Here is a 14,013-nt window from a genome sequence, read left to right as displayed (position 1 = left end):
TGCTATCCCTAGCTTTTAGAGGCTGGCCACATGCCTTGGCTCATGGCCCCTTCTTTCTTCAGAGCCAGCAATGGCTGGTCACAGCTCACATTGCATCACTCTGACACCCTCTCTTGACCTCCTTTTCCTCTATTTACGTGGACCTTTCTAGTTACATTGGACCCACCTGGATAAGGCAGGCTAAAGTCTCAGGGTCCTTTACTTAATCATATTTTAAGAATTCCTTTGCCACATAAGATAACCTTTCCATGGGTTCCAGGAATTTAGGACATCTAGGAATTTAGGATATCTTTGATAGGTTTGAGGGGTGGGCATTATTCTGCCTCTTATGTAGGGATTGACAAACTTTGTCTTCAGAGGGCCAGACTATATGGAGTTTCGGTTTTGTGGGCCATAGGTCTTTGTGGCAACTCCTCAGCTCTGCTGCTGTAGCAAGAGAGCAGCCACAGACAATATGTACATGAACGGGCATGGCTGTATTGCCCTCAAACTTGAATTATGGACACCGAATTTGAATTTCATGTGATTTCCATATACCACAAAATATTTCCCTTCTTTTGATCCCCCCACCCCAGCCATTGAAAAATGTAAAGTCCAGTTTCACTCTATATCCTGTATTAAAACAAGTAGCAGGTTGATTCTGGCTTGTGGGCTATATTGGTTTGGAGTATTTTTTGTCCCAGCCTATTTAGGGATTTCAGAAACAATCTTTAGGTGTTTAGAGGAATTTCTTCACCATGCTTGGCTGGTTATCCTACACATTGCAGACCTTGACCTTGTGGCCTGTGCTACTTCTGTCTGATTTTTGTCTCCCATGAGAACTATCCTCCTTTTAATTTTTTATGGAAGTTGCTGAAGGTAAAATGTTGATGGTTGGTGAAGTTTTGTTCCTGTGTGGATGGTAAATGTCTGGAAATACAAGCACACTGAAAAGAATACTCAAATTATATGAATTAATCAGAGAAAGTAATCTGTGTATTGACATTTCTACTTTTTCTCCATTAAACCAGCGTCACTCAGAATATTGTTAACATTTTATTGGAGCTGGCTAAATTGGTGAGAATACAGAGGTGGGTGAGAAAGAAATGCGTAGCATAATAAAATAGAAATTATTATATTCAGGAGCACCTTGCTGGAGTTCGTTTGCCATCTCACAATATATTATGACTACCTGTGATTTATTGAATGTAATTTTCTCTTTAAAATATGGCACTTTTTCTTGCTATCATATTTATGTCTCTTGCTGAATGATAGTTGGCTGAAAAACACTCTTTCTTTTTCTTCTTGTTAGGTGAAGGGGAAGCGGACCCTGGGAGAAAATATTGCTGATAATGGAGGTCTACGGGAAGCTTTTAGGGTATGCACTGCAGCATTTGCTGTGATTTTTAAAATTAAACTATAGAATGCCATGTGGGTGCACCTCAATTTACACTGCAGACATATTCTTGAGGAGTTAGATTTCTGTCAATTCTGTGAATTTCTGTAAATAGAATTATATTTTCACATTGACTCTGTCATACTGTATTATATGAATAGAGCTGCATTTTTTTCTTTTTTCTCTTTTTGGGGTATAAAGTCACCTTAAAGAATAATATTTGTTGTTAAGAATCATGTATTTAAAGGATAGTTTCCAGTAGATGCATTCACAGTAATATCAAAGCATGCTACAGAAATCTCCTTGGGGCTACGTTCATATGAGTTTTCCTGGAGTACTCTGTCTCGATAGCCCTTGCAATTTTCTCTTAAAATACCAAACTTCTCAATTGTGGCCAGAGGCAGGTGGTTCTCATATAGCGGGCCAGGTAAGAGTCCATAGTAAAGTTTTCATCATCCTCTGGTCCTTGGTTAAACAAGAAATGAGGATGATGTGGACAGATTTTCATAAAGGTAAATGCATTTAATGTAAAGACCAGGCTGTTGTTCTGAGGTTACCTCCTTCTGTATTCTGGTTAACACACATTTCATAAAATGATGGTGATTGAAGATGATAGTTCTCCCTTTTATTTGGAAAAATAAAAAATTGGCCCCAATATATTGACCCCAAAATTTATTTCCATAGTTCTTGCTATTGTGTTAGAAAACAAACAGCTTTTTTGGGGGGGGTAGTTTAACGTGTGAATGCTTTGGCCCAGCTGCTTTTGTATCTATTGAGTGTAAAAATCTTTTTGCAGGTGAACCTGCCTCACTGTTAAGCAACACAACATTGATTTGCATTTCCAGGGGTTGGTTTTGTTAAAGGAAAACGTGACAGGATGCATTTTATACATGGTGGAGGATGTATTTAGGATCTCTGCTCTGGGTGAGAAAAGAGGAAAACAATCATTGCAGAGGATCATCCCTTCTGCTTCTCTCACCAGGCTTACCGGAAATGGATAAATGACAAGAGGCAGGGAGTTGAGGAGCCTCTCCTACCGGGCATCATCTTCAACAACAACCAGCTCTTCTTCCTGAGTTATGCTCATGTGAGTAAACCAATGAAGGGGCATCAGAGATGAAATGTGGGACTTTGGCTTGCTCCCATGGTCAAAGGTTTAGAACAGAAGGTTAGTGGTATAACTTTGATTGTAGCTAAAATTTTATCTTGCTGCTTATCTTGAGGATACTTTTCACCTTCTTAATGTTCTATGGAACATAATTAATTAACTGATTAAGTCAGGGTTTATTGATGTTGTTTATCAAGTGGGTTACAAGCCCTACCATAACCCACTTGATATTTCTTTAATTTATGCTGACTTCTTAAAGTATGTATTACACTTTATAACCATTTCTAGCAATTTGTTCTTTGGCTCTCATGGCCTTGCCTTTTGCTGTTTTTCACCTTTATTTTGCAAAATACTATCCCACCACTTTCAACCTGGGGGGGGGCCCTAAAGGCTGTGTTTTTCATGGCCAAATGAGTATGTGAAGACTGTGAAAGATGAAAACAACAAAAGCAAGGAGAATTGTATCACCCTTTTGTGAGTTTAATGGGTTTTCTGAGCAGAAATTGAAAAAGGATGTATACTCAAAAAGATATAATTCTGAGCTCAAGTCTCTGGCTAATGAGGCAAGTGCTAATTCTTTGTTGCTATTGGTTATTGCACTGGCTTATGTCACCAATGTGAAGGCCTCATTTTCAAAGCAGCCAGGGATGGTTCAAAGAAGGTTCTAATGCATGGCTTCATAGCGGGCAAAGGTGTATCTATAAGACCATGGTTGTTACCAGCACAACCTTCCTTTGCTCAGTCTTTGCATTGGCTCCTCGATAAGTTGATTCCTTCCCATATCTTTGGTTGAGTCTGGCTAAAGGATTCTCACCTTTCTGAGATCTTTTCTTTTTTAAAGCTGATATGACAACACTAAATCAATGATTTATCAACATGACATCAGTGAAACTGGAGTCACCAAAATGACCTTCTTTTTTAGTTTTCCTGTTGCTGTCAACACATCCCTGGTCTTTGGGTCTTCCTGGTTAGAATATCTAGATTCTTTGGTCTTACTTCATTTGTTTATCCTTATTTTTATGACATGGGTTCCCAAAGCTAGGTGTTTCATCCTTTTAACCTCTCTTTAAATTCATCTTCTCTTCTTCCTCATTCCCTTAATTGTCTGTAGACTAGCTCTTAAATCTCTTCTACTCTGTATTATCCCAACAGCCTGAGGGCATGTTTTTCTGACTTTGGCATCTTTCCACCACTGTCTTACATGCCCCTGAAATACCACTCTTATTTCATAACTGACCTGCTGAGGGAACTGCAGTGACTCCCAAGTGCCTATCACATCGAGGCCAAACATGTGCAGCTGGCTCTCATAGTTCCGTCCAGTCTTATCCGAGTCTATGCAACCAGCTCTGAGTTGCTGCAGTTCTACCAGACTCGCCCTTAGCCAGGCAGGTGTCCTCACGTCCACCCTGCAGTGTTATGCCTATTACTATCCTGGGGCTTTGCTTTTGATTTTCCTTGTATAATGTGACCTCCTTCATACTCCTCCCCCTCAGATTATTTAATCCTATCTGTCTTTCAGGCTCCATCTCAAGTTCCCCCTCCTCCACATTTTCCACAAACTTCCCCAAGGACTCAGGTTCTTTCTTTCTCTCTCTTTTTTGAATCTCCAACTCCTTTTCACTTCTCTTCATTACTATGCAGTTGAGTCCTTGATTATTCTAAAAATGTTGAGGACTCTTATCTCCATAGCTCATCTTCTGGATCCTTATATTTCTTATGTATCTCCATAGCATCCAGCAGAGAGGCTGGGTACACTGAAGACACTTGACATTTTTAGATGAATTGCTTCAAAAGGATAAGACTAAGGAACAGTTTCAGTTAAGGAGACTTTTGGGGGGAGGCAGTCAGTACCGGGCCAGATAACTCAAACAAACAAACAAACATAATATAGTTAGAATTTTCTAGAGCAGGGGTTGGCAAACCAAGACCCATGGGCCAAATATGGTCTCCTGTCCATTTTTGTAAAAAACTATTTTATTGGAAAAAAGCCATGCTCTTTCCTTTGTGTTACAGGTGGCCAGTTTTGTGCTACGGGCAGAATTGAGTAGTTGACACAGAGACCTTCTGATCTGCAAAGCCTAAAATACTTAATGTGTGCCCTTTGACAGAAAAAGTTTGCTGACCCTTGATTTAGAGGACAAAGTACAATGTCCGTTGTTTTTTACTTAATCAAAGCTCATCTTAGTTATATCCTAGTCCACAAAATCTTTTTGTACTTTAGTAAAGTAGACTAACTGGTAGCAACATTACCTTCATAGTTTTTGAAATGTCTTCAAATAAAATTCCTAAGCATATCTGATTTATTTTAAAACAAAGAGATTTGGGAAAAAATGGAAATCTATTTTATGTTACTAATGAGAAATTTATCTTGAAGGTTTTCCTACAGACAGAAGAAGGGGATTTTCAGTCTTTTGGTCATTGGAATAAGTCTGCCTATAGGGAGTAAAGTTATTTTCCCTCCTGAGAAGATACTAAGAAAATAGTCATAACCAGAGTGTGTTTTCAGAAGTCTCTTAAATGATTTATGAAGCAAAGACAGTACTATAACAATACTTTATAATCACGTAGGAATATAAGAAGAAATAACACAAGAAAAAACGAGGTAATAACAAATGCCAGAAACAACTTCATCTTGGCTACTAGCTTCTGAGGAAATGAAGGAATCACATTACAAAAGCATCTTCACAGTCCCACTTCGATGGTTTATCTTCATCAAAAGCAGTAGCATTATATCACCTTTTCTGCTTTGTATGTCCCCATAGTTTCCATGACCTGTTAATTTTTTCCCTCAGAATATTCTCCTTATCCTACTTCTCTCCATTCCTGTTTATATCTATTTAGTGGCCACTCATTGAGAACCTTCCTGAGGCCCCATAAATACTCTTCAAACTAGCCTCTTATTTCCTCTATGCACCCCTGCCAGATGATTCTTTTAAAAACAGGATTTTATCATTTTCTTGCTCAAACAGCATGTTTAAATATAGTTTAAGTTCTTTAGCTTGTTGCTCAAGGCTTCAGAACTCTGGCACCATCCTCTCTCCCCGCTGGTCTGCCATTGCTGCCCATTACGCACCCCACAGTCCAGCCACACTGAATGCCTTGCTTTTTCTTCTCTCTCAGATAGGTCTTTGTTTTTTTAAAAGATCTTATTTATTTATGAGAGAGAGAGAGAGAGGGAGAGAGAGAGGCAGAGACACAGGCAGAGGGAGAAGCAGGCCCCATGCAGGGAGCTTGACGCGGGACTCGATCCCGGGACTCCAGGATCATACCCTGGGCTGAAGGCGGCGCTAAATCACTGAGCCACCCAGGCTGCCCTCAGATAGGTCTTTCCATCCATGTTCTCCTGCACTTGGAATTCCCCCCATCATCTCGTGTCTCCTAGTTCTTTTCGCATTTCGCATGTTTCCAGACACATTTTAAGTCAGGATTAAGTCAGTTCCAGGGCAGGAACAAACAATACACGGACAGTTTCTTTTGTGGTTCTGCTCCCTGTCTGGCCAGTTGACGGTGGAGCTCCACTCGTGGTTATTTCTCAAGGACTTGGGTGCTGGAGCCTTTATCTCAGCACGTGTTTACATGTTCACCATCAGAGGAGGAAAGTGAGATAAGGAAATGTCCAGTGGACCTTCCTGTGGCATCTTAGATTGTTCTTAAGACACTTGAAACTTCTGCTAGGTTTTTAAAACTTCCACAAGAATGTGCCATCTATCACTTCTTAGGGTGAGGCAAACAAGGCACTTAGGTTGCAGAATACTAACTTCTCATGACTATCCTCAATTCGGTTTTTCCTGTTCGAGTGAGTATGATTGACTTTGATAAGGGCAATATATTCCAAGCATTATATCATTTGGGTTAATACATTGTCTGATTCCTGGGCATATACACTATTCTCTAGATTAAAGAAATTTGCCTGGAAACCTTCCTGATTTACTCAAATTGTGGAATTATGCACAACAATAAAACCTTCTGCCCTGGGGATTAGAATAATAGATGTTGCTACTGATGAAGGTTTTATCTGATCTACCAAAACTGTTTGTCATCCACTGAGTCTAAAATTACTCTTCGATATAATTTGCAGGAGTTAAAGTGGTAGAAAGTGTGTAACTGAAAAGGAAACATAATTATTGGGATGCTTTTCTCTTCTAGGTGAGGTGCAATTCCTACAGACCAGAAGCTGCCCGAGAACAAATCCAAATTGGTGCTCACAGCCCCCCGCAGTTTAGGTAAATGGGCAGAATGGTGACCCTAATTTTTACCTATGCATCTCCCACCTCCTCCCCGACTCAGCCATCCCAGTGCTATACTAGATAGGAGATCTGAACAAAAGCCTGTATTGTGAACAGCGATATCTCCATTTTGCAGACAGAAGTATCTGGCCAAACAGAAACAGAGCATCTTTTCTTTCATTAGTAGGAAGCTAGTTTAGTCAGAATTCTCTCAAAAAAATTTCTGCAGTAGACATTCATGCATACCTCTAGTCCAGTGTTATCTCAAGGGATCCATGAGATAGTATAAGACTCCAAAGGTAGTTTAGAATCCAAATGATAGCTTTAGTATTAATTCGCATTTATTATCTTCCAGTTTTTGAAAGGCACCAGTCCATGGGTGCTCAGTAAACTGAAATATTTGATTTATCCAAACACCTACTTTTAGTGTGGAGGCCAAAATTGTCTCTTTCCTTAGACAAGGATGAGAGCTCACATACTGTGCCTTAAAACACATAGAGCTCTGGTTTATTTTGTGTTATAGAATATCCTATTTAATGCCTCTTGTTCTTTCATGCAGCCAACTGGCAGACATGAATGAGTACTGCTTTCTGAATAGCTCTGAACACAAAAGAGGATGTATGGTGATATTTAGCTATTAGAATTCGTATCTGAAGTCAAAACTGTGTTTTAGCCTTTAGTTTGAATCATTTTTTGCAACAGTTACTTCATGTGAAGGGAAAAGGATTATGAATTACAATCTTATGTAATTGTCAGAATGTACAAAATAATAAGTAAAAATAAAATTAAGGTTAGTATACTTACCCAGTGCTAGGTTCCTAGCACAGTTTGAGGGAGATTTTTTACAGTTGGGGTCAGAGAGAATTATAATGGGAAATACAAGAACTGTAATAATTTTTATTGATTGATTCTTTGCTTTGAACATGTTATATCTGGATAGCTTTATGTTTATTGAATCCATCAGCACAGTGCAGGAAAATCATCTAAAATTTCTCCTATATTTAAAAATCTTATTCCTAAAACCTTGCTTTAGAAATGCTTCAGATACTGGCTCTAAATTACCCAATAGCATAAAAACCTAATCACTGTGTTAGAAAATTCTCCCCCACTGGGCTAAACTGTCAAAAAAGTGCTGACAGTCTCTAATGGACCCAGATATGCTCCCACCAGTGACTGGTGCAGATGAAACCACACAGTAGATTAATTACGTAACAGATAAGATTTTAGAAACTAATTTCCTCTTACTGACTAGTTGCCTGGAATGTTGGATTTTAGCTGATAATTTGCAGAATGTACTTAACTAATTATCAGCTAAATTCTCTTTAACATTTGCCCAGGGTGAATCACGCTATGAAATATGCATTCCTACTCATACATCCCAGCTAAAACCCAAGAGGTTTGAATACAGGCCAGTGTATTCCTTCAAATGCCCATGGGTGACAAAGTCATTAGGGAAGAAATAGTAACTAAGAATGCTGAGTCTCTAGTCAAACCTTTGAACATGCAGTTGAATAAGAAATAGATGAGGGGGCAGTTTTTGCTGGCTTGTTAGTGATGTCTGCAGTAACTATAGATTTTGAGTACAGTAGGAATCACACAATGGAAATACCACTGCCAATTAAAGTGCTGAGTAGGAATCCACAGTCTTTACTGCAGTCAGGGAACTTGCAAGAACACCAGAATTTGGAACTAACTGCAGTAAAGCATTACTCATCAATAACGAGTACACACCATTCATTAGTTTGTTGTGTGGACCAAATTCTAGGTAAATGTGAATCTTTAAACATAATAGGAATTAAGCAAAAGTGTTTTTGTAGATCGAATGAGGTCTTGAAAGATAAAGATAGCAAGAGCATGCATGAATCTTACAAACATAAAATATTGAGTGAAAGAAGCCAGAAACGACAGAGTGTGCATACTATACTGTGTGATTCCATTCATATGAAGTTCAAAAACAGGCAAAACTAATCTCTGGCAATGGAGGTCAGACTAGTAGTTATCCTTGGAGGTCCTACTCGTAGGGCACACAGTGGAGCCTTCTAGGTGCTAGAAATATCCCATGTCTTGATCTGGGTGGTGGTAACATGGATATATACACATGAACGAAATTGATGAGCCTTACATTTCAAGTGTGTGCACTTATATCAGTCATACCTTCCATAAAAAGTAAAAAAAATGAGAAAGCCTAAATATTGGTTAATCCTACATTTTATAGGAATCTGTAAATTTACAAGACTATGCAATCATATACATGACTTATAAGAATTGTAAGTCCTACTGTATATAGGAATTTGAGGGTGTAGGGAAGATTAATAAGAGCAAATGCCAGGCATTCAGGAAGGGCTGGTTCTAATCTCAGCTCTGTGAATTTCTTTGGAAATTTACTTCTCCATTTTTGGCTTCAGTTGTCTCTCCTATAAACAGATGAAATGAATGCAACATCCCTGTGAGCAATAGGCTGCTACAGTTTTATCCAGAACCTGTTGATATAGAAGAATTAAATGACATGGGCTGTGACCTATCTTTTTCAGGGTCAATGGTGCAGTTAGCAACTTTGAAGAATTCCAGAAAGCCTTTAACTGTCCATCTAATTCCACGATGAACAGAGGCATGGACTCCTGCCGACTCTGGTAGCCGGACCGCTGGTTTATGCCATCCAGAGAGCCGTATGGTGCCAGTAGAGGCCACACTGAGCCCTCATCACCACTACCTTCAGCCTCTATTCCTCCGAGGACTCCTGTTTTCAGTGCATCTTCCATTATTTGGGTGTTGGTTGGGTTTAAACAATATACTCAAATGGTAGGGCTTAAGAAATGGAATATAAGAAGTGAACCAAGCAAGTATGTTTCTTCACAAAACCAAACCAACAAAAATAAATCCCTAGGCTACTTTTGTTAGAACATTATCTGCTGAATTGTTTCTCTTGTCCATTTTTAGTGTGTAGACAGTGAAGTGGTACAGACCATTTTAAGCCACAGCTTTGCAAGGGCCCTAAGTAGAATGTATCCAGAACAAAACTGAGTCTATTAAATCTGTACCTGTCGGTGATGAAGACGTGTTCCTGGGTACCTGGTAGGCCTTACCGCTCTGCAGAACGCAATGCGAGGTTTTATGGATCGTCATTCCCAGTGTTTATTCACTCTGTGGTAGTTAAGTTAGAAATGTGTTGGAGTTTCGTTTTACAATTTTTTGCCTTTGGTTTTGCAGTCTGTTGGGATGAAAGTGCATCTCACAGCTTGTATCTGATGTAGCTGATTGCCCTGTTCAAGTCAGCATGAACAAAGCTGGCCAAAAGGGCCCTTGAGGAAGGGTTTCTGTTTATCAAGTAGAAAAAAGGAAAAAGGATGTGTCTTTAAGGCCAGAAGGAGTCAAAACTTCTAGTCACGCAATGGTAGGGACCCTAGAAGATGAAATCTCCACCATTTGATCTCTTCTTCCCAAGCCTCAGTGATTCTGTCTGCCAGACACTTTTCTTTAGTTCAATTCTTACTTGTCTCATTACCCTGATATATGTGCATTCTTCTGTTTCTGAAATAAGCGGGCATTGAGAAAGTGAAATTCTAATTCTCCGTTAGGGATGTATGGCTTTCATTCCCCTTTAGCGCCAAGGAACAAATACCATGTTGAGGTGGATGCAAAGTACCCTTGTGTTTTGGCTCAGCTAATGCTACTTCTCTTTGGAAAAAAGCTTTTTGAAAAATTTCTGGATTGAGGATATTTTCAAATCTATTGATTAAATTAAAAATTCCCTGCATAGTCCAAAGAAACATAATTTTCACTGTCCGAGCCTTGTAAAGGGTCTGTAAGGAAGAGCAGGACTAGGGTTTTGATCCTCAGGACTTTATGCTTTCAAGTGACCTCCTCCATCTCTCATTAGTGTGTGTGTAGGATAAAATCGTAATGGCCTGAAAGTGGTTACCTGGCATTTCCAGTTTCTTAAAATAGCTGTCCTCCCTCTGCATTATTCATCACATATGCGGTTTGGGTTAAGTGGGCCGATAGGAAAATCTCAAAAGTGAAAGGACAAATGCAGACTAACCATAGGAGGCTGTTTTGCACCCCTGTGATTTGTTGTCCTTTTTTATTTTATTTTGTTAAAGGTAAGTGTGTGCCATGTCCTTTGTAACCATGGGAACTTTGAAAGGGAGAAAAATGCAGGGGTCCCATCATGAAGACAGCAGTCACACTGCTTTAGAGGAGAGCGATTTTCCCCTGGACTCCGTCCTATCCAAACGAGCAAACTTTTAAAGGGCAGCTACAGTTTTCCTCCTTTTTTTAAACAAAGGCTTAATGCAACCTTCATTCGTGTTTTTAAAAGCAAGTGGAATTAGGGTTGAGCTGCTGGGAGTGTACATGCTTTTTCTCTGAAAGAATCATCCTGATTTGGTTGAGACATACAAGATACTCCTTGTTTTATCCTGGCACTTGGACAGTCAAAACCAGCTGCGCTTTCTTATGCTTATTTGAATGGCATTTTCCTTCTAGATTTCTCTTTCTAAACTCCAAATAAACACATTCCTGCAGGTCAGAGAAAGTGTTTGATACAAGCATCTAATTAGGGCTCTGGAAATGGGAGTCACTCGGTTGTTGGTTGAGGACAGCTGGTTGATGATCAGCTGGGGCCCTGTAGTTTCTGAATGATGTGGCTACCTTGTCCTGATTAACTTTACTTGACCGAAGTCAGTTACCCTGAAAGTTGTAGATAAGATACAATGGCCATTATCGACACAAAATAAGCCCAAATCATTGCTACTAGCTAGAACAATTTTCTGGTGGGGTTGGGATTTCCAAATACATCTCATGTTTAAATTTCAGATGACACTCATGTTCCTTCCACACTGATGGCTAAAGGAAGCAGTCGCTGATTAAGTGGTGGAGGGAAGAAGGTGAAATGCCAGTGGAAGGAGAGGTACAAAAGTAGGGAGAAGCTGGCCTCAATATGCCGCTGGAGAGAAAACAGGATTTGGGCAGCGCTTGCTCAGCACATTCCCTGGAGCAGAGCCATAAAGTCTTACAAAAATAATTATGGTAAATTAAACGGAAATGGGGTATTGGATCACAGACCAGGACTGCCAATAACACACTTCTCTGATTCACATACCAGATGTTCCGCCAGTGAACTCTTGTCTGGGTGTTGGAAGGAGTAGGTTTTTTTGGAAAATTCTCCAGATTAGTCAAGGATTTTAGGTCTATTAAGTGTTATTATTTGAGCTGATCACCATTGCCCCAAGTTTGTTCAGCTTTTCACCAACCACACAGCACTGGCCTCCTATTCCCATTTTTTCCCTTTTATGAGACAGACTTGGACATGACTAATGCAGCCTCGGGATTCGTAAATTATCCTGAAGTTTATTCAGTGCCTTTCCTCAATGGAGCTTAAAGCATAGCACATAAATTTTATCTTCTTTAGCCCTGGAGCATCGCTAGAAAGCAACAAGGAATGATGGCTCACCACACGGGTGATGCTCATGCCAGAGAAGTGGAGAGAGGTTTGAAATTGCTTTGTCAAGTATCCCAGAATCAGGAAAGGCAGCGTCTTTGTTCTTTGGGCTGCTGAGCTCTGCATTAACCTTCATCCCTTAGATCAACCCCATGTCTAAGTACATTTATTCTCTTGGTATTTCTATAATCACTTAGCATTTGATAGGCTTCATCTCTGATATTTTTAACATAATGTCGCAGTTGCATACTAAGTGAGGGAAGAATATGATTGTGTCATGCGGCGACATTGTCATCACCAGTGGCAGTGCCCCCACTGGTTTGAAGAAAGGTGTTCTTGCGTGATGCGTTTTCTATCTAAACGGTCATTATATTTTCTTCTCCTACTTGTGAAACAATGTGAATAACCATTTTAAGGACAATAAAAGGTTGAAGATTTTGTTTCTTCTCTTTTTATTTTTATGTACGTACGTATGTATGTTTCCTCTCTTTTAAAAAAAAATATTAGAATCGATCGTATCTGTTAACATGCTCAGTTGTGTTTTAGACAGTGCTATTTGTCCAAAAAGTACACAACGCACCGCACCCCTGGTTCCTTGGTTTAGGAAAGTGGGATTTGAATGCAGTGACTTTGTAGACACTGAGAGATTTGCGAGGTGGTCATTGTATTTTCTTCCAGAATATGAGTCAGCAGATGTGGTTTATTGCTTATGCAGGAATATTACTCTTGAGGAAAAGGGAGGCTTCTGAAGGAATTATCAGCCACAATAGGGCTGGTCTTATAAAAGTGACAGTGAGCATTACAGTTAGTATCAGGCCAAAGAATCTCTGTGCGCTCTCACCTTTCTTTAACAACCTCGTCCATTTATAGTCAGTCACTCAATCAACACAGCATAACTGAACACCTTTTCGATTATATCATGGAACTAGCTGTATTTAAGCACATTATATGCTGTCCCTGGGCCTCCGTGAGCAGTCTGGTCTTACGTGGGAGACAGATACATAAACTGTTGGAATCACCCTGCTTTGTGGCAAGTGTGGTGGTATCAAGGAGATTGGGTTATGGTTTGGTGCATAGAAAAGGAATTGCTCGACTCTCCTTTGGTGGATGGTGGATGCTGTCTGTGCTCTCTCTCTCTGTCCAAATCCCAGCTAGTCCCCTTTCCTGAGCACCCTAACCTCACCTTCTGTGTGCTTCTCTAAGTGGCCATGGCTCTCTAGGATAGCTGCGCTCATGCTGCTGGAGCCTCTTTGCCCCAGGCACACTTAGAGAACTGCAGCAGCCTGGGATTTTGTATCCCCCAGTGACCTTTGGACAATGAGTGATGCACGACAATGCAAGCCTGTCTGTCTTGCCTGAGTCCAGACAGATCTAGAGGCATACCACAGAATTCATACTATTCTATGGGAGCATCTTGAGGTTAGGCTGGTAGGGTAAGTAGAGTCCCCTATTGATAACCTTAAACATCTTTTCTGGGACAGCCCAGGTGGCTCAGCAGTTCAGTGCCGCCTTCAGCCCAGGGCCTGATCCTGGGGTCTCAGGATCGAGTCCCATGTCAGGCCCCCTGCATGGAGCCTGCTTCTCCCTCTGCCTGTGTCTCTGCCTCTCTCTCTCTCTCTCTCTCTCTGTGTGTGTGTGTGTGATGAATGAATAAATAAAATCTTAAAAAGGAACCACACTGATATGTTCTAAGATCCGGAGAAGTACTGGTTTGTAGCTGGTGTGCCGTAGGGACTATGTACAGGAAGGAGATGGCTACCAGACGGGTTACAGAATTGGTGGGTAATAAGTGACTGAGTGTGGCCTGTTAGCATTCCTCTTAGAGAGTTTGCTCTAGTTTCTGAGCTGATTCTCGAAATAAAAA

At 40.3% G+C, this 14,013-nt stretch overlaps 1 protein-coding gene across 5 annotated transcripts in view; it reads left to right on the top strand.

Annotated features, from left to right (window-relative positions):
* PHEX (phosphate regulating endopeptidase X-linked) overlaps nt 1-12,587 on the top strand; it is a 210,125-nt gene extending 197,538 nt beyond the window's left edge. For all 5 annotated transcript variants that reach the window (XM_072818317.1, XM_072818316.1, XM_072818315.1 and 2 more), the window contains 4 exons: nt 1,292-1,357; nt 2,358-2,462; nt 6,630-6,706; nt 9,241-12,587. In XM_072818317.1, the coding sequence (XP_072674418.1) occupies nt 1,292-1,357; nt 2,358-2,462; nt 6,630-6,706; nt 9,241-9,343 (351 nt within the window). In that variant the 3' untranslated portion in view covers nt 9,344-12,587. The remainder of the gene's footprint in view (nt 1-1,291; nt 1,358-2,357; nt 2,463-6,629; nt 6,707-9,240) is intronic.
* Nucleotides 12,588-14,013: the final 1,426 nt, after the last annotated feature.

This window comes from Canis lupus, chromosome X, assembly GCF_048164855.1.
Source record: "Canis lupus baileyi chromosome X, mCanLup2.hap1, whole genome shotgun sequence".
NCBI lineage: Eukaryota > Metazoa > Chordata > Mammalia > Carnivora > Canidae > Canis > Canis lupus.
Note: the sequence above shows the minus strand (reverse complement) of the source record. Positions and strands in the feature narration are given on the sequence as shown.